At 34.3% G+C, this 27,257-nt stretch overlaps 1 protein-coding gene across 1 annotated transcript; it reads left to right on the forward strand.

Annotated features, from left to right (window-relative positions):
* The first annotated feature begins 2,787 nt into the window (after positions 1 to 2,787).
* On the forward strand, positions 2,788 to 26,622 carry LOC141566875 (E3 ubiquitin-protein ligase TRIM58-like). Its single transcript, XM_074311999.1, has 6 exons — positions 2,788 to 3,250; positions 11,729 to 11,824; positions 12,828 to 13,058; positions 16,505 to 16,527; positions 16,661 to 16,761; positions 25,814 to 26,622. The coding sequence occupies exons 1-6, from the start codon at positions 2,807 to 2,809 to the stop codon at positions 26,341 to 26,343; spliced, it is 1,425 nt and encodes a 474-aa protein (XP_074168100.1). The 5' UTR covers positions 2,788 to 2,806; the 3' UTR covers positions 26,344 to 26,622.
* Positions 26,623 to 27,257: the final 635 nt, after the last annotated feature.

The raw sequence follows: 27,257 nt of genomic DNA on the forward strand, positions 1-27,257 counted from the left end.
CAAAGTAGCCCCACTGTGGTAAAGTTCTTTCCGCAGAAACAGCTGAGATAGCACACCCCCTCCCCCCCCCACTCAGGTCTGTTCAGTATGAGCTGCCTGCCATGTTCTTGCTACCTGCTATGCTTTCATTTCCTGCCTGCAGTCTGTGCCTGATATAACCATCCTGATCTGCAAGCAAAAACAGACCTTTTCTGGTGAATTTTGAGGATATCTTCTGTTGGTAATGTATTTGTGGGTTTTTTTTTTCAGTCAAGCCCCAATTCTGAGGCCTTATCATGAAAAAAAAGTATTCTGAGAGCAAGAAGAGGCTTAGATGGATGTGTGTGTCCTCTCTGACATCTTGGCCAGAAGTCTCCTGCTAAGTACTTTTCTATAGAATAATTTAAAATCTAGTGGCAAACCCCTTTCTTTTCCACATTTAAAAACCTTTTATTATTATATCTCATATTATTCATGACTATTTTCTTTCAAATGAATTTTACTATTTTGTCTACTTTTATAAAGTATTTGTTACTCTTGATGGGGATGAAACATCCTAAATATCTGGATCAGAGTTGCAGGTATAGTGAAAGAATTCAGAAATTCAAATCATCTCTAAGTTAAAGGGCAAAGTTTTATTTATACTATTGATAGGAGGTTAAATTCCAAAAGAAGTCAGCAAAGAGCTAGAGTTAAGAAGATAAATTCATAGGGAAAAATAAGAGACATCAGATGCTTCACATCACAGAGATACCAACTTTTATAGCTTAGAGGTAGAATTAAGGAGTGGTCAAGTTCTTACTTTCTGAGCAAGTACAGTTTCCATGGTTCCCTGGGCAAAGCTTACAGAAAGGAGTGAAAAGAGGAGAACCTGGCAGAGGTGTGTTTTTAAACCTGAAACATCACTAGGTCAAGTGATGGGCATCGAATTTTGTTATGTTCCTGCATTAAACCTGCATTAACATTAGTCACTACATTATTGTTGCTCATTAGTTTCAGAAACCCTATTGTCACTGACTAGCAAGCTGTAATCTAACAGACAGTCTTCAAATTTTTGGACTTGGAATACTGATTGTATGCTGACAAAATAACCTAAGGGAAGAAATACATCATTCCTAACTACATTATTCCCAAGTTCAAGTAACCTCGGGATTTTTACTGCATCCTTCCTAAAGCCATATCATTCTAAATCTGTAAAATAAACTTGTAATGTCAACATTTTTACCCTTATGTGCCTCCAGGCATGTGCATTTAGCATCTTTCTAATTATTTACTTTAAATTAAATTTATTTTTCAAATCAACTAAAATCTTCCTTCTCTCCTTTCCACTTCCACTGCCTGCAGCCAAGCAAAAAACAAAACAAAACAAAACAAAACAAAACAAAACAAAACAAAACAAAACACACAAACCAAAAAGTGTTACAACTGTGTTTATTCAAGTAAAACAAATTCCTGAATTGATCATATTTTTTTAAAAGTCTAAATATATTCTTTGAGTGTGTCATTTTTCTGTCAGGAAATAGCATGTTTAATCATGAGTTTTCTGTAATTATTTTTCCAATTTTGTAGCTATTCTTTGGCCTGGGTATGAAGATCGAATATTGTAACAATTGTTTAATCCTCTTTTTTTTTTCCTGTGGTAGTAATGCATAGCAGACAGTGAGCTGACCTCAGTAGCAGGATTCAAGTCTTGCATCTGACACGTTGTGACTGTGTGTCCCTAAGCAAGTTACCTTCTCAGAATTCTTAAGTAATCAAACTCTCTAAGACTATAAATTGCAGAGAAGACACTGACCTGCAGCAGTGAAAGGAGTTTCCTCCCCAGAAAATTCCCTATATTAATGAAATAATACCAATGAAATTCCTTACATAATTTTTTTCTCTCCTACCCAAATGAAAAAAAAAATTTCTTTATAACAAATATGTGGATAACAAAACATCCCCACATTGGCTATTTGCAAAAATGTAGTAAGCATTAAGTCCAACATTTCTCTATCACAAAGTGAAATATTTGCTCATTTGTGGATTACATCATCTCCTGGGAAATTTCTATGTAGATGACACTCCAATCCTACATTACCATCTACCTCATGTACATTTTGGATTAGATGTCCATTGATACCTCAAACTCAATATTTCTAAAACAGATCCAATTTTCTTTTCCCTCTTCCATAATTTAATCTTTTCCTGAACTTTCTTATTACTGAAAAATGTACCATCCTTCCAGTCACCTAGATTTACTCCTTACTCTCACTCACCCCATATAGACATAGCCATTTGCATGGTCTTGTCATTTTTACCTTATTCCCTTCTCCATATCTTCAGTTTTCAGCCTAATTCAGAGGCTCATCACTTCTCACGTGGACTACCATAATATGATTAACAATTAAATGGTTTCCTTACTATAAGAATCTCCTCACTTCAATCTATTTCAGAGTGTAGCCAACAAATTGATTTTTTAAAATTGTAGATCTAAATCTTTCAATCTCATTCAATATACTCCAGCACATTTCTGTCAATTCCAGAAGCAAATTTGTTGTTGTTCTTCAGTCATTTCAGTCATATCTGTCTATATGACCCTATTTGAGGTTTTCTTGGCACACATACTGGAGAATTTGACATTTTTTTCTCTAGCTCATTTTACTGTTGAGGAAATTGAGGCAAATAATAGGGTCACATAACCAGTGAGTGTCTGAGACCAAATTTCCAGATGTCCCTACCCTTGCTTATTGAGGTCACACCCTTCTTTTATTCAAAATAAGGGAGGGAAGTCATATTGGTAAGAAATAGCAGCTGCTATCAGAAAAGCCAGGCAGTGGGTGTGTTGATGCTGAAGAAAGCAACAGCCATGGCTACAGGTTTTTCTGTAGAGAGGCTGAAGGAAGAAGCAAAATGTCCAATCTGCCTGGATTTTTTACAGGATCCAGTCAGTGTGGATTGTGGCCACAGTTTCTGCCTCCAGTGTATCACTGAATTTTGTGAGAAATCAGACAGTTCTCAAGGGAGTGTCTACTCCTGCCCCCAATGCCGGTGTCAATTTCATCAGAACAGCTTCCGTCCAAATAGACAGCTGGCCAGCATGGTGGAAAGCATCAAGCAATTAGCCTTAAACTCCAGTACAAAGAAAACCTGGTTATGTGAGATTCATAAAGAGGAGCTGAACCACTTTTGTGAAGAAGACCAAATCCCATTGTGTTGGATCTGTGACACCTCCCCAGAACACAGAACTCACAAAACCATTCCTTTGGAGGAAGCTATCAGAAGTTATAAGGTAAGAAATCTTTCTCCTTCAGATATAATCAGAGTTTGGAAAGAATAGTTCAGTTTAATATAACAATCCCCTCCTTTTTTGAGTGCAAAGCATAGTTTTATATGCTAATGAAAAATTTGTAGATATGGTATCACTTGTCTTCATGGAGCTTGCAGTTATGTTAGTAACATAAGATATAGACACTTATATACAATACAAGTGCTATGTAAGATACAAAGGTGAAGTTTGCTACTCTTAAGGGAAAATAACGAAAGGCTTACTGGAGGATGAAAGGTATGTACTATATTATTATTATTTTATAGGAATAAAATTAGTATTTTGAAGTGGTTTATAATTCACAAGAATAGATTTCTTATAGATATAGGTTTCAATGTAACTTCAGCATTACTTTTGGTGGGAGTGATTAATTTTTTTTCATAATCACATCTGAAAATCAAGATTATAAACTATTTTTCTCAATACTAGGCTAATAAATAGATTACAATTATTAATAATTTATGGATGATTAAACAGATTTGAAGATGTTTAATGACTCCTAGGTATCTGAATGAGTATGCCACCATGCTATCTCTCCAGAGAATAGTCCATGATTTAATTTCCAATTTTGTTCATCAAGACGTTTCTTCAATACATAATTGTATTTATATATTGGACTCCACCTGGAATCCACTTCTCTTATTTGCACTCATTCTTTATTTTTTCTTCTTCTTTTCTGTTGGAGTCCAACTCCTGTAATGAGATGAATGGTGTCTAAACATACCTGGGACAGGCAGAGAAGTCTGGATTATAAGCTCTTCAAAGTTTATTGATCAGAGAGACTAATACATATATACCTCAAGTGCTCGTAGGGTTGATACAAAATACACTCTTTGAAGTTCCTATAGTTTTCTCTAACAAACAAGATCTACTGAAATGTAACTGATTAACGCGGGGATCTTGGTTAATTAGACAGAGATGCAAATAGTTGAAATACACAACAGGGTAAAGTTTATCATAACATTGTCTCAAGTATCTTTCTCCCAAATGCCTTTAGTCTCTATTGTGGGCTATTTTCCGTCCTAACTTCAAAGACTTGCCTTTAATCCAAAGAGTAGTGTTTGCAGTTTGCTTTAGTCGCTAGATTATTAATTTATTATATTGACAAGCAGGTTCTGCTATTTCAATAGGGAGTTTTGGTGAGCCAAATTACTGTAAGATTCAAAAGTGGATTCTACCTCCTGGCCCTCTATAGTTTTCCTTTTGCTTTTGATCCCATTTCCTCCTATATTCAGGAACTTACCCCTTCATTCATCTGAATTGCTCTAATTTTCAACTTTTTCTTATTCACTGGCTTGTTTCCTGATGCCTTCACACATGCTCAGAATTCTCCCATACTTATAAGAAAGAAAGAAATATCCTTCACTTGACGTTACCAACTCCTTAAACTATCATCTCACATCACTTCTCCCTTTTATTTACAAACTTTTAGGGGATAACAATGCTGTCTACAATCATCTCTTTTACTTTTTCACTTTCACTAATCTTTCAAGACCTTCATTCTGACCCAACCTCCTATTTCACTGGAACTGCTTTCTGCAAGATAAGCGATGATTTCCTCTTTGCGAAATACAATGACATTTTTCAAAGAATTTATCCTTCTTGATCTCTGTGCTACATTTTACACTTTTGATCAATTCCTGCTTTCAAACATTCTTACCTGCTTGTTTTTTTTGTGATATTATTTTGCTTTGATTCTCTTCTTATCTGTCAGAGCATTCTGTCTCAATACACATATTATCCATGTTTCACTCTCTATCACTCTATATGGGTATATATGCATATAACTATATTTTCTAGTCTCAATTATCTCTGAACTTCTGAAAATTTATTTCTAGATCTTCCACAAGTATCTAAAACTCAACATGTCTAAAATATCTTCCCCCTTCAATCCATCTCTCCTTATAACTTTGTTTTCATTGAAATCACCACCATTTTTCACATATTTGCAATCTAGAAGTTATCTCCTTAGTGCTTCATTCTCTCATGACTTCCCCCAACTATACATTCGGTCCATTGCCAATTGTTGACAATTCTATTTTTTCAATGTCTCTCACAACTTTCTTCTCTCTATTCAAACCACAATCACTCTAGTTCAGCTTATAGCACCTCTTGCCTTTATTGCTGTTTAGTTATTCATTATTATTGAAAATATTATAATTCATTATTATTCTAATTCTTTGCAAGAGTCTTGTATTTTCTACCATTTCCCAAAGACTGCCTAAGCTCATGTTCATTGCTTCTCTGATACTATCTATTCATCTCATCCCCTGCTGTTGCCTTCCTTCCCCCTTTGCCTTCATGCTTTTCAAACATCAGGGTCTTTTCAAATGAATCTTGTCTTATTATGTGACTTAAATATATAAGGTTCACCTTAGTAGTCTTAATAGCCTTAATTAATTTATACATATATATATGTATATATGCACATATATACATATATATACATATATACATATATATATATATACATATATACATATATATATATATATCTTTAAATATTGATTGATTTGATCTTGATGTGCAAAAGATTCTTAAAAGTTTTCTCCAGCACCATAAGTTGAAAGTGTCAGTTCAGTGGTACTTAGCTTTCCATATAGTCCAGCTCTCACAGCCATATGTTGCTACTGGAAAAAATTGTAGCCTTGATTACATAGAACTTTGTTGACATGGTGATGGCTCTGCTTTTCAGGATACTATCTAGTTTGTCATAGTTTCCTTACAAGGAGCAATATCTTTTAGTTTCATGACTGCAGTCCCCATCTGCAGTCATCTTTAAGACCAAGAATATAAATAAAACCTTATACATTTTATATTTTTTCTCTCTCTATTTGCCAGAAATTTATAGAACCAGTGGTCATGAGCTTATTTTCTTTTTTATGTGGAACTATAAGCTTGTTTTTATACTCTTGTCTTTCACCTTCATCAATAGTAGTCTTAATTCTTCTTCATTTTCTGCTGTAAGAGAGGCATCATCTGCATATCTGAGATTGTTGATATTTCTCCTGACAACTTTAATTCTGATTTTTAATTCATACATCCTAACATTTTGCATTATATACTTTGCATATGAATTAAATAAATAACAGCATACAGCGTCGTCATACTTCTTTTCCAATCTTATACCAAGGAATTGTTCCATGCTCTGCTCTAACTGTTGCTTCTTGAGTGGCATACAGCTTGCTCAGAAACCAAGTAAGATGATCTGGTACTCCCATTTCTTTGAGGATTTGTCACATTTTGTTGTGATTCACATAATTAAAGGCTTTAGAGTAGTCAGTGAAGCAGAATTAGATGTTTTCTGTAATTCCCTTGCTTTCTCCATCATTCAGCAAATGTTGGCAATTTGGTCTCTGGTTCTTCTGCCTCTTTGAAAAAAAACGAGACTACTCTTGGGGCAGCTAGTTGGTGCAGTGGATATAGCACCAGCCCTGAAGTCAAAAGGACCTGAGTTCAAATTTGACCTCAAACACTTAACAAGTCCTAGCTGTGTGGCCCTGGGCAAGTCACTTAACCTCAATTGCCTCAGGGGGAAAAAAACCTAGACTATTCTTTTGCTAATTCTTGATTTACACATTGCTGAAACCTGCCTTGCAGAATCTTAAGTATAACTCTGCTGGTGTATGAAAGAATACAGTTTTTTGGTAAATTGAACATTGTCCTTCTTTAGGATTGGAATATAAACTCATTTTTTCCCAATCTACTGACCACTGCTGAGTTTTTCAAATTTGCTGGATATTGAGAGCAGCACTTTAACAGCATCATCTTTCAGAGCTTTACATAGCTCAACTGGAATTTCATTACTTCCATTAACTATTCCATAACCATTGGCTATGCTTCCTATGTTCCACTTAAATTTATTCTCAGGATGTCTGAGTTTACATCAGTAACCATGCCATCATGGTTTTTGGTGATATTGAAATCTTTCTTGTATAGTTAATCTGTATAATCCTGCCACCTCTTCTTACTCTCTTTTAGTTCTGTTCAATACCTACTGTTTTTGTCTTTTATCAAGCTCAATTTTTCATGAAACATTTCTTTGCTATCTCTAATTTTCTTGAAGAGATCTCTTATCATTCCTATCCTATTTTCCCCCTATTTCTTTACATTGGTCATTTAAAATTCCCTTTGGATAAAGTGATAAAAAATGATAAAGATAAAAAATTATCTCTCTTTGCTTCTATTTTCCCCTTTCTTTTTTCTTTTAAATTTTCCTTCTTTCCTCAACTATTTGTAAAGCCTCATAACCATTTTGCTTTCTTGTTTTTTTGTTTTTTGTTTTTTGTTATATATTTTTTTCTCTTTGGAATGTTTTTTGTTGCTGTTTCTTGTACAATATTGTGAACCTCTGTCCATAATTCTTTTGGCACTTTATCTACCAGTTCTAATTTCTTAAATCTATTCATCACCTTCACTTTTCATAAGTAAAGGATGTTAAATGGGTTATAACTATACAGTCTGATGCTTTTCCTCATTTTCTTCAATTTAATTCTGAATTTTGCAATAAGAAGCTCATGGTCTGAGTACCAGTAAGATCCAGATCTTGTTTCAACTAATTGTATTAGAGTTTCTTCTTCTTTGACTGCAAAGTATATATCAAAACAAAGTTGATATTTCTAAGACACATGTCTATATATAATTTCTCTCTTTAAAAAAACAAAACAAACAAACAAACAAACAAACAAACAAAACCAAACTTCAGTGTCTCCCCTTTTCCCTTAAGGGAAAAAACAGATCTTGGTTGTTTGATATTTAAAGACTTTCTCTATCTGGCTTCAGACTATTTGTTTTAGGCTGATTATACATCATTCTCTACATTCTATGCATCAGGTACTCTACACTCTAGACAGACTGATCTACTTCTATTCCTGACTTTCTAGTTTGCCTTTGTGTAGTCATCCCTCTTTCTAAAATATTTTCTCTATTTACATCCAGTTGTTCCTCACTTTTGTGTCAAATCTTTAGCACCAACCTAGTAATTGGTATATAGTAACCATTTAATACTTATTAATGGATTGATTTTATTATAACCATTTGGAAAAATATCTTTCTAAAATTTGTTCTATTTTCTCCCCTCCATTCTTATATAGGTTTTGAATATCAACCTTTTCTTAGTGACTATTGCCATCAATGTGTACAATTTTTAAAATTTGATATTTTATAATTATACTTTCAGTATCTATGGAGTGTACAGATTTTTTTTTATCTACCATAAATTATCTCTGACTTTTATCTGCTTTTAGTAATTTTTCTTCTTTTACTTTCCTTATGTTTAATTTTTGCTTCTTTCTGATTTCAGTGTCCTCCATCTTCTTGGCTCTATAATTTGTGATTCTTTGGCCTCAAAGATTGGAATTGTATATAAAATAAGTAACCAATTCTTTTTTCAGTGAAGACTCAAGGGTTTCACTTTAAATATAATTCAAAAAATATTATTGGCTTCCCTGAAGCTATTTTGGTTTAAAAAGAGAACTTTGTCATTTATATCTTGATTTTTGGATGTATTCCAAATAGTTGAGGCCACCCTAATTCTGGCCTCCAGATAAGCAGAATATTACTGACATTGATAAAAACCTATTCCAAATTTCTCTTATAAAAAGGGAAATGTTAGATCTGTTCCTAACAGACAATTTGTCATAATAGGGAAGAAAAATAAAGTCTCAAGCCTGGAAACAAGAAGACCTGAATCATTTTAATCTTTTTCATTCCCGATTTTCTTATCCACAAAGTGAAGATGATATTTATCCTAAATTATATTTGAGGACTTTTTTGTGAAGAAAATGCCTTGAAAATTTCAAAGCAGTCTAAAAATGTTTGCTATTTCATTCCTAAAGTTCTATGATTTTGTAATTCCTCTCTGTCAGGTTAATTGTAAAGTTGATATCATTTTCCTCTTCTAATTCTTACTTATAACTTTGTCAGCATTATTGCTGCCTGGCTTATCTCACTTTTTGTACATCAGATCCCTCAAGCTAGTTCTATAATCCCATCTATGGAGTAACAAATAAGTTCCCTATTTTCTATGAGCATGAATTGGAATTACCATTTATTTCTTGTATCTTGTATCTTGAATTACTCACTTGAATGAAATTACTTTGACCAAATGTATTGTGGAATAGTTGAGAAGAAGAAGGGAAAGGAACTATAGTGGTGAAAGTTCCTGAAATTTCTGCTTAAAGGTCTCCTTAAGAAGAATATTCCATCTTAGATATGTTCACATATTGAAGTAGTAAAGAATAACAAACAATGCCATTTTACTAAAAGTTTGAACTTTATTTTGGAGGCAATAGCAACTTATTTGAGTCACCTTTGATCAAACATGTATATAGGAAAAAATATTCTGCAAATATTTTTAAGTATAGACTGAAAAAGAGAAAGTTTAGAGAAGGAAAAATATTGTCCTAGTTGATATGGATTGAATATGAGGCATCAGCAAAAAGAAATGGTATGGGTTAAATATGAGAAATGTTGCAAGTGGAATTAAAGGGAAAATTTAAATTTAATTTCATCTAAAAATTAGATGAAAAAAAATGATAGGTAAAAACCAAAAATATCCCTCACTCCTCTTTTTTAAAAAAAAAAGTTCCCCCACACACTATAAATGTAAATACTGTATCTGCTTTCTAACATGATTTCTTTATCAGTTAGTTTTGTTTAATTTTTGGCATGGAGAAAGTATCAGAAGGAAATAATTCTCTTCTCTAATTTTTATATTTCCTAACATATGTTTAGCATTTAATTGTATATTGTCTTATTTTCTAGTTGTTTCTTGTGTTTCCTTTGTTTCCCCAAATTGATTATAAATTCCTTGTAGAAATATTTATATTTTCATAGGGATTGTTCTCTATATTTACATTATCTGTCCATAAGTGTTGCAGTTTTGTTTTTTTGTTTTTTGTTTTTTGCTTAATCAAAAAGTCTAAGATAGCAAATAGTAATAATAATAAATCAAATTTACATAGTTTGTAGTTTAACAAAGCATTTTCTCACAACCTTCTGAACAAATTATCAATCTTAGTTTACAGATAATGAAACTGAGGTTGTTAGAAAATGCAAACCTCAGGCAGAGTAAGAATGATAGCTAATGTAAGAACTGGCTTTCCTCACATCATGCCACTAGTTCAGTAAGCTGTTGGTTGGTCTATCTGTCACAGGTCTCACCCCATTCCAGTCCAGATTCACTTGTCAAAGTGATTTTCCTAAAATGCAGGTCTGCCCATGTCATTCTTCTACTCAATAAACTGTAATGACTCCCTGATGAAGGGGGAGGGAAACAGTTCCCTTTAAAATTAAATTGATCTGAGAGATCAGGATCTCCCAGGCTCCAAGGAGTCTAGAGAGAGGGTCCATCCTCCCAGAAAGAGAGAAGCAACACTATTCAAGGGCAAATCAACTCCCATTAATCTTTTTGAAATTCTAAATTTTCATTCAATTGAGAAATCCTGTTCTGTGATCAGCTGAGGCTGTCCCAGCCCCCCACTAAGAACTACCCATATAACAGGTTTCCTTAAACTCACTCTTTGCAGAAGGCCCAAAGAAGCTTGCTCAGCTACTAGGACTCTGCTCACTGAGAAGGCATTCTCTTCTCAGTGTCAGACTCCATGTACCTAATAGGACTTTGCCACTATAGAAGTCAGTCTCTTAGCAAAACTTTCATTTTTGCCAATTAATAATTTGGGTTTTCACGAATTCTTTCATGAAGAACCTTTGCACCGACCATAAGGCAATTTTAATAACTCTCTGCCACTGATCGCATCACTGTCACTTCTATGTTCTAATATAAAATCTTTTGTGTGGTATTCAAAATTATTTGTAATCTGTTTTTCCTAACTTTCTACTCTTCTTATACCTTACACACTCATATATGCTATTTGATCCATTAACAGTGGCTTCCTTTCTAAGTACCCCATCTTTCAATTCTGAGTAATTCTCCTTCTGTCTCCCATGAATGGAATGTTCCTCCTCATCTCCAACTTCTAGATTCTCTGGTTTCCATCAAGTTCCAGAAAAACTCCCATTTCTATAGGAAGTTTTTTTTCCAATATCTCTTAATTCTAATTCTAGGGCCTTTTCTTCTGATAATTATTTCCTATTTATTCTCAATAGAACTTATTTGCACATAGCTATTTCCAAATTGTCTGCCTTATTCACATTATGAGCTCAAGGGCAGAGACCATCTTTTAGCTTTCCTTATAACCCCAATAATAAGCACAGATTCTGACCCACAGAAATGTAATGAATGTTTTTTGATGGATTGATTCTATAAAGAAAATGTGTTTGCTTATTTATATTTTTCATGTCAATTAATAGATCTTTTTCAAACCCTTTCTGACTCCCCAAGGGACTGTGGGCTGTCCTTGGGAATCACTTCCTGATTTAGAATTCCAACCTGGCTTCTGGGTTTTGCCAAAGGAGTTATCAGCTGATTTTCTACTTCAGGTAAAGGTTCAGTTGGATTTGGAACATGTGAAGAAGGAGATGGAAGAAGTGCTGAACCAGGAAACCAATGTGGGAAAGAAAATAGTGATTTGGAAGGTAAGAAGAATTTTACATTCGTCTTCCTGAGAGAGTGAATTTTAATATTCTATTATAGTGGTATGGTCCTTACTGATGCCTTTAGGAGTGGTATTTTAGAACACAGAGAGGAATTCACTTTTGCCTTTGTTTACCATTGGCTAGAATAATATTTAGCACATAATGGGTGCTTAATTAAACTGAACTGTTGAATTTTAATGAAATTCATAGTAGTCTTGCAGAAAGAGAAAGAATTTTACAATCCCAGTAACTGGTTTTAATACTGTCTCTGCCATTTTCTGTATGACACTGAGCAACTTTTTTGGACCTGTTTGTTTATACATAAAATATAAGGAATCTGTTCTAGATGACCTCTAAAATTCCTTCCAGTTCTAAATCTTTGAATATGAGACCCAGAGAGTTTAAATGGCTTGTCCAAGGCCAGAGAAGCACTAAATACCCAACCCCATATCCTCTTCAAAAGGAAAGCATTGAGTGCAAAGCAGACTGTTAAATGCCTCTTTCATCATTGTGAAAAAATTTTAATATTAAATATGAAAACATGAGTACATGGGATAATGAAAAGTCATTTATCATTATTTTGCTTCAAGTTAACATCTTTAAAATACTTGTCACATAAGAGTAATATTCAGATTTCTTTACTCTTCAAAGATATCCATTCTCAATCTCCTCTTGTGACCTGAATTAGTCAAAATCAATGACTAATTCAGAAAATCCTTCTTGCCTTCATGCTATAGTTTATATTCTTTCTTTCTTGTTCTCTCCTCATTAGAGGAGAACATATGATATCCTTTATGGTATTTTAAAAGTTGAAAACTCTTGTATGATACCATAACATAAATTTTTCTTATTCAAGTTGATATAGATTAACTCCTTTAATCTTTCCTCTCAGTTCAGTTGGACTCATCTTTTTATCTGCGGCTCTTCTCTGAGTGTATTCATTTTTCTCCATATCCTTTAACACATGGTAATTGCTTAGCCTCTGTCATTTTTATTCCTACAGGAAAAGGTGGAGCTATGGAGACAGAGATTCATGTTGGAGTTTCAGAAACAACATGGATTTTTGATTCAGGAGGAGCAGCAGCAACTGCGGAGACTAGAAGAGGAGGAGAGAGCAACCATACAAAAACTGAAGGATAGCAAGGCCAAATTGGCTCAGCAGATCCGAACTCTGAGGAACTTAACTGTGGAATTGGAGGAATGTAGTCAGTGTACAGCTCAGGACCTGCAAGAGGTGAATTCTAGAGAGAGTTAGAGGGAGGAATAAGCGGGAGAAACATGAATATGGAATCCTAGGGCTAAAGGGAGCAAAGATACCTATCTTTCATAATGTGCTGGAGCCCTATTTTACTCTGCCAAACCCACGAAAAAGTTATAGCTCTTAAAATGCATATTTCAGTGACTGATACCCAGTCAATAAATACATCAGAAACTTGATTTTCTTGAGAAAGTGATTTTCTTCAAAAGTCCTCTTCTTTTCTAGCTGAAGAAATTGAGGTTCAGAAAGAAAAGTAATTTGTCTATGGTCACTCAGCCAACTAAAGGCAGAGCCAAGACTAGAAATCAGGTGTACTGACTATTTATTCGGTGACATTTCTACTATACATTATCTAGTAAAACATCACATCAGATATCAATAATCCTCATTGCATATCAGATAAAAGTATTTTGTCACTGGGCCTCATCATCCATTTTATTTTCAGCAGTGCTTGATCTGAGGAAGTTCTTTTTCATGACAATCTGATTTTCTCATATAACAATTTAAACTTCCTTTTCCCCTCTCTCCCTGACATAAGATTATAACATATATAGGAGGTGCTGTGTGGTGAGAATATACAAACGGAGGGTCATAATCCCCAGTTTGAGAGACTTGTAATCTGGATGGGCAAGTAAGATATGGAGCAAAGAAGTAGAAATGTGGGCTCAGACCTAAGAGAGGAGAACAAAGAGGAAAGGAACATGGGTCAGAGGTATTTTCCATCACACTATAAATATTTCCAAATCTTAGTACTTGACCCATAATTAAGTGGTGATGGGCATGTTACCATGACAACAATTAAATCAATGACATGGTTTTAGCTAGCCCAGTAAATATTCCACTATGACATTCTCGCTGAATTTTACCACTCTTATGTCTGCAAAGAGTGGCCTTGTAGGATACTTTAGCCCTCATTGTCATATGTGAGGAGGCTTTTCAGTCCTTGTTTTCCTTGAACTACCTTTTGACCCTGTTAGCCATTTTCCTCTTCTCTTCTAGTCTTTAAAAATATTACATTAATTTTAGTTTTTTCCTACCTCACCTGTCATCGTCTCTGTCTGATTTACTAGTCCCTAGTCTTTTCTCACACATCCTTAAAAATTTTAAGAATATTTTTAAAGTTAAAAAAGGAAGAATCTGTAAAACCAAAATAACTCAGAAAATATATGCAACATACTACAACTGTGAACCCCTAATCTCTGAAAAGAAGTAAAAGTAGGTTTTTTTTCCTATCTCTCCATTGTGTATACATATTTTCTCTGTAATTTTTAATTCTTTATTGTTTTGTGGAAATCATTTTAATTACTAAATCTAGTGATCTTGTTTCAATTATTAATTTTCTTAATCTTTTTGTAGTCTATGATAGTATTAATCACCCCCCTCTTCATAAACACTTTTTTTCTTTTTCTCTTTTTTTTAATTAAAGCTTTTTATTTACAAGATATATGCATGAGTAATTTTTCAGCATTGATAATTGCAAAACCTTTTGTTCCAATTTTTCCCCTCCTTCTTCCTACCCCCTCCCTCAGATGGCAGGTTGACCAACTTATGTTAAAACATAAGTTAAATACAATAGATATGTCCATACAGCATAAACACTTTCTCTACCTTACTACTAGATGTCTGAGCACTGAAATCTTTTCAATCTCTTTATCTTGATCATCATCTGCATGCCAAGCCTATACATTAGTATCCCCAGAGATTTTGTCCTGGGTTCTCTTCTCTCTTCAGATTCTCTTACTAGGTGAATTAATAGAAGTACAACAATTAATCCCTGTGCAGAGGACTTCCAAATCAATATAATTCAGCTCTGTCATGAAAGGTGATCACAAAGTTACCCTCAGCTTCTCAATTTTTCTCATCTCCCATATTCAATCTGTTGCCATATTTTATATATTCAATTTTGATAACAACTCTTTTCTTTCTACTTTTCATTAATAGTTATCATACTAATTCAAATCCTGGTCACCTTTTTCTTAGGCTATTTCAGTAGTTTCCTAATTGATCCCTCTGTACCATCTCTCCTTTATTTAATCCATTATCTATAGTTTCAGAATTGTTATTTCTAAAGTGTAAACCCAACTATATCACTCTTTTTGTTCAAGAAGTGGTTTTCTATTGTCTCTAGAATAAAATACAATAACTTGTGTTAGATATTCAATACCTTTCACAATTTCACTTAAGGGTCTTTCCCCAGATTTATCATATATAATAACTATCTCTTTTGCAGTCTTCAATCCCATCAAACAGGTCTACTTTGTGTTCTCCATTTGTGCCATTTTATCTTTTATCTCTGTGCCTTTAGAGATTCTTCCAAATATGGAAATGTTTTTCTCTTTATAGCCTTTTCTTGTGACTTCTAGCTCCATTCAAGGATTATCTAAAATGCTCCTTCCATCAAGATGCCTTAGATATGATTCTCACTTTCCAACAAGACTGCCTTGAATCTTCTTTGTTTCTATTTTGTACTTACTTATATCTTTATGTATTGTGTCCCTGTAGAAGAATATAAACCCTTTGAGGGCAGGAAATATTTCATTTTTGTCATATTCCAGGAGTCTTATCATAATACAGGTTCAGTAAAAGCTTTCTTGAATTGAATATAGATAGATAAGCATAATTCAGTGAGGAATATGAAAGGAATAAAAGAGAAATTCATCTTGAAGAAAATTCAGTAAGTGAGAAATTACTTTCAGCAGTTGGAAAGTGTAATGTAATTCCTAAAAGAAGGAATTTGCCTTACTTCCACCCCCTGTAAAGTCTTTTATATCCAAAATCAGGATACAGGCATTCAGAATGCCTGGGATATAAAGCTTATTCCACAAAGCAATTATACTTTTTTTTTGCTGTAGAAAGATTCACTTAATGAAACTCATGATTATATAAAATATATATCCTTATATATGTAAAATGCTGAATTGATGAACATACAGCTCTATAATATAAATTATTTCTGTAAAATGAAAATGCAGTTCTTAGCAATAATATTAATGTATGTGGCACAAAATCATTCTTATCAAGAAGACTAAAATTGAGATCCAGTGGACAAAAGCCAAGAATCTCTGCCTACTACAGTCAAATTAAGTCATATGAGTGTAGTCAAATTGTTTCTTCAGCTCTGCCTCTTAGGAGTGATGAAATGCCAATGGACATTTTTCCATCTGAATGATGATAGATATTCTAATGTAATAGAGCTGGTTTACCTATCATGGAAAGACAAGGAAAAATATGAAATTGGAATACCTCTTGTATATAAATATTCATAGAAGTAACTTTTATAGCCTCTCTTGTTTCTATATATCAGGAGCTCACCTTTCAGGAAAATTTGAAAGCTTTTCAGTTAAACTTAACCCTATCTCTCTTGCTGCAACATAACTGGTAGATTTTCCTCTGACCATACTTTGTCTTCCTTTCCCCTCCAGCATGTTAAAGACGTCTTGAGAAGGTAAGTCCTCATTCTATTTTTATTCAAAGTATGTGAGGGTTAGATAATATATGGATGAATCTGGAAAGAGATAACAAGAAGGTGGGTGAGGAGATTGTGCTGAGAAGAGTCATGAGAAACTGTTTCTTTTTAGGAGTGAGAATATAAAATTCCAGGAGCCAGAATTCATTTCCATAGACCTGAAGATGATATGTTCTGTCCCTGGAATGATGACGATGCTCAAGAGGTTCCAAGGTATATTGTAGCTTGTGCTTTGTGAGGGTGGAGGGTCCTGGATTTTGAGGTCATGCAAGATTGCCATTATCTGCTTGGAATTTTGAACAGTCAAATCTCACATAGCCAAATTGAATCAGATTATTTAGAATAAGAGATGTGTTTGAACTGTAAAACATAATATATGTACCACACAACACTAGGTAAAAGAAAAGGGAAAAAAAAAGTCACCCTAATCAGTATGTTGTAGTGGAAAGGATATTGCACTTGAGTCAGGAAACTCTGGTTCTGTGGACTCCTGTTCTTCTGATAAATAACTATATAACTGTGGGTAATTCATTTTACCTTTCTAGACCTATCTTTTCTATTTTGGAAAATACATAGGCCAGATAGATAATCATTTTAATATTCTATAAATCATTGACTAATTGTTTGAACTAGCCAGCCAATTAATTTACAAACATATAATAATGGAAGTTTATTAATTTAGCGATTACAGAAGCTTTAGAAATCATTTAATTCTATCACTTTTTAATTCTATAAAAAACCTAACTCTCATGGAAAATATGTCTTGACCAACATCACTTATTTAGTTAGAGGCAGAATTTCATTTTTCTCACTGGTTAGGATTTTCCCACACAAATGAAAATTTTGGTAGGGACCTCAGCAATCATCTCAAGCAACGTTTACATGAAAAGAATCTAAACTATGATATACTCAATAATCATCTATCTTCTACTTTAAGATCATCAGTGAAGAGCAACTTACCACCTCTCTAAGCAGCCCATTATACTTTGGGATAGCTCTAATTATCAATAAGTTTTTCATATCTAGACTAATTTTTATCTCTCTGTAACTTCACTAATTGTTCTTGGTTCTGTCTTCTGGGAGCAGACAAAACAAATCTAGTCTCTTTTCTTCATAAGACTCCTTCATCTACCTGAAGACAGCTCTCTGTTGCCCTGAATCATCACAGCTAAACATATCTAATTACTCCAACTGATCCTCATATAGTATGAACTCAAAATCCAAAATGTAATATTCTTCTCTAAGATGTAATATTCTCTGGGAGCAGATTTCTTGGGGGGGGCTTCTGGAAGCAGCCTTCATTTCAGTTCAGTGTAATCACCCCAAATGCAGCCAGAAGTTAAAGTTCAAATCCCTTATTGTCTCCTTCAAAGTCTTGTCTCTTTCACTTGGGGCTTTGCTAGTTTTCTGGAGACATTCCAGATCTTGGTTTCAGTGTTCTCCACAGGACAGCCTGCCTTGTTCTGCCCAACTGCCTTCTCTGGCTTCTGAATCTGCTCAACTGAATCCTGGTTGAGGCTTCTAGTGGGCTTCTCCTTTCTGGCCTTGACAGCTCCTCCTTATATGTTCCACACTGAGTATACACCAATCATTATATCACTAGAAAACCATTATTTGTTGTAGGATTAAATCAATGCTAAACTAGATTTAACCATTGTCTCCTCAATTCCACTTAGTACCTTGTTTCAAGTTCTGGCCCCTAACATCTCCTTGTAGGATCAGATCAATCATACTGAATCATGCTATCAATTCCACTCTCTTAGTACTTTGTAAGAATCTTAACATCTCCCTCTTTCTTTTGTTTTATAACATAGGTGGTACTGACCTCCCTGACTTCTCAAGCAGGTGAGAACCACAAAAAAGTAGGTGATCACACCTTCCCTGACTGCTCAAAAAAGGGGTGAAAACACCATAAAAAGAGGTGATCATGCCCTCCCTGATGTTTCAGGAAGGAGATGAAAACACCAAAGGAAATGGTAAATCAAATCAGATTAGCAGGTTTCTAAAGGGGCTCACTTGAAACAGGTATACATAAATTCATCAATATGGGAGGTATTACACATAATTATACAAATTACATAAGCACTTAGTAACACAGGATAATAGTGATATAACAAATAACGTGAATCAACATGAGGAATTATACATGTCCATAAGTCCTAGAAATAGTCCAAAAGGAATCTATTGTCATGTTCATGTACTAGGAATACAATAATTCCTGCAAGTTTTGAAGTCCTGCAATAGTCTCATCAACAATTTTTCATCTCAAGAAGTCCATTGATTCCTGCTGGTTTTCAAGTCCTGCAACAGTCTCATCTTGTGTTAGGGAATCCAATGATGCCTGCAGATTTTGTTCTCAGGTCTTTTCCTTTGTTTCCAGATTTTCTCTTTTTCTGTCTCTCTCTGATGAACAAGGTGTTTATGGCTCGATGGCACCCATTTGATTCCTTCTCCATCTGTAGAAATACAAGCAAACCCTTTCTCCTAAGCAGTTAACCTATCTGGTCCCTTCTATTTACCACTTTTGAGATTTCTCCTCATCACTTGGCAATTATATTGAAGTTACTTGCACTGGACTCTGATCTTATGTTGGATTAAAAAAGCCTGCATTCTCCCCGATTATAATTCCTTTCTGTTATCTGATTGCTTTTCTGTTGGTTGATCATGTAATCCCTTTCTGCCATGTGATTGCTTTCCGGCTGATTGATCACATCAGAGTATTGAGCTTCTAAAGGTGTAACCTCGGCTGCTATCATGCCCCACCTGTCTTTTGATTGAGGTCTTGGAGCTGGGCCCCACCTCTCATTTCCCTGGGTCAATCTACATTCTGAGGCCCAGTGGAGCCCTTGTGGCATTTTGGACATAGGGTTTTAGATTCTCTCACCCTGTCTTCTCAGTCTATCTCTATATCTACACTGAGCTCTCAGATGTCCTATTTTTCCACACTGAAAACATCAATGATTTTCTCTAGAAGTCCCTTATCAAGAGGGACCCTGTCTTCCCCTGTTCATCATAGTCTGGGTATAATAAGCACTTGTCCCCACTGTGCCACAGCACCTTATGATCTCCTCTAAAGGAACATCCTTGTGTAGTCCCCATATAATTCTTCTGCATTTTCTCCAATGGTTCGTAAAGGGTTTTATTTTATTTTATTTATTTTTTTTTTTGTGAAGGCTTCCCTCCCCTCCCCCCCCACCCCCACCTCAAGCTTTTGTTGCAGCAGTAGCAATCTGTTCATTCATTCCTATGGGGTAATTAATCTGTGCTGAATTCTCTGCATACTGACCTTCACCTTCTAGTTGGTTAAAGATGATTTGTACATTAACTCCAGTTTGCTTATTGCATTGGGCTTAAATCCTACATAATTCATGATACTCCAAAAGCCACAACAAGTTTTGTCCAGGTTCTAAACATGTCCTTGCTATGGATTTCCAATCACTGGGGGTTAGGATTTCATAGCCAAATAATCTAGTAACATCTTAACATAAGATGATGTAGTCCCATAAAGAGTGCAACCTTTATTCAAATCCTTATTTTTTTCCAAATCAAAAGGAATATATCTTCTTTTTTGACCTGAAGAGTCAAGCTCTTCAATCACAGGGTATGCATTTATTATATCAGATACATCCTGTCCTTCATTTTTTGCTTTAACCAGTGCTTTTTGCAATCTTGTCATAGGCTGCTTCATAGGAGGTACTGAATGTGTTACTGCTTCTCCCCCTTTTCCTTCTCCCTCCACCCATGAAGGGTTAATTGAGGGAAGTAGGTCAGGGGATGGGGAATGACCTAATTTCTCCTGCTGAGAAGCAACACACTTATTTATCCTTTTCACCTAGTTTATTTGCATCCCACTCTTGCTCTTTCTTATTTTTCTTTATTCCATAACTTATATAATTTCCTAAAATAAAATAAAAAAAAATAAAGTTCAATTATATGTATTAAGTCTGTTTTTGGAAATTGAGTCAGGTCCATTTTCATTGTAGAATTGATGTAGTTGCTCTCCTACTAATTTCCACTCCTCTCAATCCAATTCTTTTTCCATAGAAAACCAAAGAGATGTGTACTGGTACAGTTTCTAAAAGTTCAGTGATCTGATCCCAAATTATAATCAAACCTTAGCTTTTCATAAATCTGACAATGCTCTTCTACCCATTTTCCTTGAATTGGAAAAGAAGGCTGTTTTCTAAACATCTGTCATGTTTCAGCTGAAATATTACTTTAGCCCTTAACAAAGTTTTTTTTTTGTTGGACTCATCCTACTTTCTGGGTTAAAGATGTTCCATGTTCTGGCACCAAAATGCTCCATGTTCTGGCACCAAAATGTAATATTCTTCTCCTAATTTCTGGGTTGAGGAGACTTTTCCACTGAAATCAGGATCGTGTCTGCCCCATGTTGGGCACCAAAATATAATATTCTTCTCTAAGATGTAATATTCTCTGGGAGCAGGTTTCTTGAGAGGCTTCTGGGAGCAGCTTTCATTTCAGTTCAGTGTAATCACCCCAAATGTAGCCAGAAGTTAAAGTTCAAATCCCTTATTGTCTCCTTCAAAGTCTTGTCTCTTTCACTTGAGGCTTTGCTAGTTTTCTGGAGACATTCCAGATCTTGGTTTCAGTGTTCTCCACAGGACAGCCTGCCTTGTTCTGCCCAACTGCCTTCTCTGGCTTCTGAATCTGCTCAACTGAATCCTGGTTGAGGCTCTGAGAGCTTCTAGTGGATTTCTCCTTTCTGGCCTTGACAGCTCCTCCTCATATGTTCCACACTGAGTATATACCAATCATTATATCACTAGGAAACCATTATTTGTTGTAGGATTTAATCAATGCTAAACTAGATTTAACCATTGTCTCCTCAATTCCACTTAGTACTTTGTTTCAAGTTCTGGCCCCTAACATCTCCTTGTAGCATCAGATCAATCATACTGAACCATGCTAAATTAAATAACTATTGTCTCTATCAATTCCACTGTCTTAATACCTTGTATGAATCCTAACAAAACTACTGTACCATTTTCTTTATTTTCTTATGGATATGTTCAAACTTATGAGAGTTCTTTAAATCATGGCAGTCAGAACTGAATACAGCACTCCAGGTCTGATCAGTACACAGTACAATAGAACAATTATCTTCCTATTATTTCCTGGAAATTTTTCCATTCTTGTAGTCCAAAGCTTTCATTGGCTTTTTTTTTTTTGGTTGTCAATATCATATTGATTATTCACACTGAGCTTTTAGTCCATAAAACCCCCGAATCTTTTATAGAATAACAATTGGCTATCCTTATAATATCTGTAAAATTGTTTTCTAGATTCCTAGGCAAGACTCATTTATACTCATTAGAATTTCATCTTCTTGGATTCAATTCATGAGATAGTTTATGATACCAAACCAAACTTAGAGTATGACAATTGTTCTAACTTGCAGCTTATATATATATACGTGTGTGTCTATGTGTATGTGTGTTCCTTCAATATTTGTATTATCTGAAAGTTTAACAAGCTTACCATTTATACCTTAACACCATTGACATTATAATATTAATATCTAGACTTTGAGCCCTACCATTAAACCAGTTCTAGATCCTTCTGATGGTATTATTGTCTAATTCATATTTTTACATCTTCTCAACAATATTATGAGATAGCTTTTCAAAGCTTTGTTAAAATAGAAGAAAACTCTACCTTCAATTCACTTATTACCTCTTAGCAATCCTCTCAAAAACAAATATTAGGTTAATTGGGAATTACTTGTTTTAAATAATCATCCTGTCTCTTTGAGAGCATCATTTCCAGAGGTTTGCTAAACAGCTCTTTAATAGAGGTATTCTAGATTTTTTCCAGGAATTGAAGCTAAGCTCACTAGCTCATAATTTACAGACTTTATTCTCTTTCTTCTTTTGAAACTTGAAAGAATATTTACCTTTTTCAAAGCTTGTGGCACCTCTTCCAGCTTTCAACTATGTGACAATAGTTGAGTAAAAACATCTCCCATTCTTTTAGCCATTTGTAGTTGTAATTCATCGAGGCCAGGTGACTTAAATTTATAAATGGCACTTAGATTCTCTCTATCTGCTTACTTTTGTTAGATATTAACTCCATGTTCATCATTTTTTGTTTTATTATTTTCATTGGAATAGTCACTTTCCATTGGTGGGGACCACTACTATATCATGTCTCTCTTCCAGACTTGTGATCTATTTCCCAACTTTCTCATCTATTTCCTTTTTTCTCTCCAGGTGCTCTCTAGCACAATGAATAAACCACTTCTCTTTTTTAACATTCATACAAATATTATTTTTCATGTTTTCCATTCATTCATGGATTTTCTTACATGATTATACTTATATATTTTATTAATATAAAATGCTATATTCTTAATCCCTTTTAGATTATTTTTTAAAATTTTAATAAAGTATACCTATTTAGAGTTATATTCCAATAATGGATTTCATTCTACCAAATCCCAGGAATACCTGGGAAATTAAACTTGTCTTTCCTTCCAACTAAAACACACTACTTAAAGTTCCCCTTGTTGTTGTTTAATCATGTCTGACTCTTTGAATCCTCATTTGGAAGTGTCTTAGCAAAGATATTGAAATAGTTTGTCATTGTCATTGTCTTCTCTAACTCATTTGATAGATAAGGAAACTAGGGCAGAAAGAGAGTGGCTGAGTCTACCAGAAGTCTATTGTTGATAAGACCCAAACCCAAGTAAGGGACTCACAAAATTCAGACTAGTGAGACATCAATCATACTTTTCCTTTCAAGTGATCAATTTGGAAGCATTGAAAGTTTGTACAGGTACCTAGCCTGAAGTGTCTTTGATATCCTAAAACAATGAAATACTCAATAGCATGAGAAAACAGAAAAGAACCAGCCAAGAACTACTGGATTTGAATTTAGATTATCCTGATTCCAATCCCAGTCCAATGTACTGTGATACCTAATTATCCTGGCTGAAAAAAGAGCTATAGAAGAAAGAATTAGAAAAGGAATAAATGCTTTGGCACAAGAGGTCAAACTTTACCTATGCTACAAACTCCTTGAAACTTAAAATGGACCAAACCAATGACTGCACGAGATAACAAAAAATATTTTATGTTGTTAAATATTTTACATGGTGAAAAGTCTATGTAAGAAGAAAAAATAAGATGTGTCGTAGCAAATACACATGGCCTTGAAAAATGATTGATGAGAAAAATGTTAAGTCATTGGACTACCTGAAAACAAGCTATGACCAAGGGGGAAAAAAGCTTAAACTTAATATTTCAAGAAAGACTGTCAAAATTTCTTAGAGCCAAAAGGTGAAGTGGAACTAGAACCTACTAGTCACCTAAGAAATCTCAAGATTAAAATGTTCAAGAGCATTATACCCCAAATCCTGCATTTCTATTTCAAAGAAAAAACATAACAAATAGTCTGAAAGAGTTCAAGCACCAAAAAGCCACAATCAGAATGACACAAAACTTGGCAGTCATCACTAGGTGGAATCAGAGAGTTTGGATATTGCAGAAGGCAAAAGATATTATGCTTATAGATAAGAATAGTTTGCCAAGCAAAACTAAATATAATTTAGAAAGACACAGAAAAGGGGTGGAATTTTAATGAAATAGAACACTTCCAAGCATTCTTGTTAAAAAAAAAAAAAAAAAAAAAAAAAGACAAGAAAAGAGTTCAAACACATGAGTTTAAAAGAAAAAAAACATAAAAATGTAAAGGGGAACAAATAATTTTAAGGGACTAAACAAGAATAAACTGCTAATGCTCTAAAAATCAGTAGATGTGTGCACTATGAACCTCATATCATTAGGGATTATAGAAAAAAAAACAACTAGAAGGCGTAGAAATGGTTCTTATGTCTTAAAGATCTTAAAAGAAGAATGGAAAGGAAGGGGAAGAGGGGATAGGAAAAGAAAAGAAGGTTTAAAAATTTATCTTACATATTCAGGAAGAAAGAGAGAGGAAGGAGAAAGGGGAGCCTACACATGAACTTCATTCTCTTATGAATTGGGCAAAAGAGAGAAGAATATACACACAGAGAGAAACATACACAATTGGATTCAGAAATACATTTCATTCAAGAGAAAAATAAAAAGAAAGAAGAAAGGAAAATATGAGGGATCATAAATTATAGGAGGAATGACCCTCAAATAAACTCACGATATACAAAAAATATAACTCTTTAGAGAGTTTCAAGGAATAGGAATCTAAGGGTGCATTTGAACTAGAGAGTGAGTGAACAAGTTATGGGATAGAAGAAATGTGATAGAATATTATGAATCTATAAAAAATGGTGAAGGGGATATTTTCAGAGAAACCTAAGAAAACTAATGAACTGATGTAGAGTGAACTAAAAAGGAACCAGGAGAACAATTTGCACAATAACAATAATATTGTAAAAACAAACAAATATGAAACACTTAGGAACTCTGATCAGAACAATGGACAACCATGGTTTCAGATATCTAGTTACATGTTAGGCAAAGGATTTACTGAAGAATAAGAGTGGTGTCTGTACATATGATAACACATGTATACATATATAATATATTCATTTATTTTTCAAATGTTTAAGAATTGAAAAAAAGCTAAACATCTCACTATGATTATATTTACATTAGACAGGACAGCAGACTATATATATATATATATATATATATATATATATATATATATATATTTTAACTATATTATATATATGTATATATATATATATATAAAACTATATATATATGTATATATATATATATATATTTTATCGTTAACAGGTAAATTTCAGTTTCTCACTTGTCAAGTCATAATAGTATCAGATTTCTTCCCAGAAGGGACCTTTGAAGTCATCTAACTTAATCCATCTTAGGAAAATAAAGTTAAGAGAGATTGTTAAATGATGAATTCTAAATTAGCTGGACCTAAATGAATGAAGTTTTACTGTACAGTTTTATTAAAAACATCAACTTATAAAGGAATTAGAATATTTGCACAATATAATTATTGATCAAAAGCATCATTAAAGGAATGTAGGGGGAGTGAAAGGATAGAGGAACTTAAAGATGCCTATGATAACATCAGTAGTTTTGGGGAGGAGGAAAGGATTGCAAATTAAGATTCTAATGGATCTAGAATGTGCCAAATGACCTTTGGAATAAATCTCCCCTTTTGTATTTTTTTCTTTATGATGAGAAAAGGAGAAAAAGATGGAGCCTCCTTGCCTCTGTGCTCTAAGAGAAGGTATCCCATTCTATCACTTCTATATTTTTCCTCACAGTTAATGTGCGGTTGGATCCTGCCACAGCTCACCCCAGCCTTCACCTGACTGAGGATCAACAAAGCATTTGGGATGGAAATGTGTGGCAAGACGTTCCCAACAACTCGGAACGATTTGACACATGGCCTTGTGTCCTGGGTGTGGAGAGTTTCACTTCGGGAAAACATTATTGGGTAGTGACTATGGAAGACAGGACAGAGTGGGGGTTAGGAGTTTGCCTGGAGTCAGCCCCACGAAAGGGGGAAGCCACACCAGCCCCTGAAAATGGAATCTGGGCACTATGGATGCTGGAAGGGAAGGATTACATGGTTCTTACATCCCCATCAGTTCCAATCCTCCAAGAAAAACGGCCAGAAGGAATTGGGGTTTTCTTAGACTGTGAAGCTGGGGAAGTGTCTTTTTACAACATCACAGAAGAAAGTCACATCTATACATTCACTCAAGTATTATCGGGAATCATCCGGCCCTATTTCTTCATTTGTGACTCAGCTCCTTTAACTTTAACTGCAGTAATAGAAAGGAGGAATTAGTTTCTTTTCCCCCAGGAATCCTTTTGTATATGATCTGTCTCCAAGAATGCAACCTAAATCATCATAGAGGAAAAACTACTCTCCTAAGAGGTTTTTTTTTTTTTTTTTTTTTTTTCCATGGAAATGGAAATGAAAACTAGGCTCTAATGCTTGGGAAGACATTGGGAAGTCAGCTGGTCTCTGACCATGATCTCTGATCATGAAAAAGATCATCTAAGTTCTATTTAGATTCTTCTCATTAAGAAAGAATAATAAATTTGAAATGTCTGCATTGGAAAAGTACTTTGTTTTACCTTTATAAAGAGAAGTTACTTAGGTGTGTGATTTATTTACTGATATTTCCTTTAAAACCGTGTTGGAAGAAAAAAAACCCAGCTTCTTTTTGTATTGTCTGAAAGGCTATTTGCTCTAATTGTATATAAGTTAATTTATTAGTCATTGAAAAATTTCTTTAGCTAAAGGAGAGGACTTATAATTTTGCAAAAGGTTTCTAATTTGTTGTGAAATTGTAGTTTAAGTCAAGAAAGCATCATAGTAATACAAAGAACTCCATACTTCTAGACTGTAGAACTAGAAAACACACCAAAGCAAATGCTGTGGGAAAATTCAAGAAATAAAAATTAGTGTGCGATTTTTCCTAACCATGTTAGCACAAGGAAAAAGACAGCTCTATGATCACTAGGGATAGGATTTAGACAAATAAAAGTGTGAGCAGCATTTGTTCACTGAGATAAGAGGTGCAAACTTGCAGCTTCATTACAAACTAATCAGTTCTTAGCTACCAAAAAGAAGCCTTGCAACCCTGAATGATATTTCAGAGTAGGGAACAATCATAGACAAAAAACTAAGAAGCAAGTTCAGAAACATTAGTGGTAAGACTCCAACTGAAGAAACAGAACGAGAGAACGATGACC

The sequence above is a fragment of the Sminthopsis crassicaudata genome, chromosome 4 (genome assembly GCF_048593235.1).
Source record: "Sminthopsis crassicaudata isolate SCR6 chromosome 4, ASM4859323v1, whole genome shotgun sequence".
Taxonomy (NCBI): Eukaryota; Metazoa; Chordata; class Mammalia; order Dasyuromorphia; family Dasyuridae; genus Sminthopsis; species Sminthopsis crassicaudata.

Coding starts and splice junctions, on each gene's coding strand:
- LOC141566875 (XM_074311999.1), top strand. CDS start 2,807: ATGCTGAAGAAAGCAACAGCCATGGCTACAGGTTTTTCTGTAGAGAGG. Junction 11,825..12,827: donor AGAAAATAGTGATTTGGAAG/GTAAGAAGAATT, acceptor TTATTCCTACAG/GAAAAGGTGGAGCTATGGAG. Junction 13,059..16,504: donor CAGCTCAGGACCTGCAAGAG/GTGAATTCTAGA, acceptor TTTCCCCTCCAG/CATGTTAAAGACGTCTTGAG.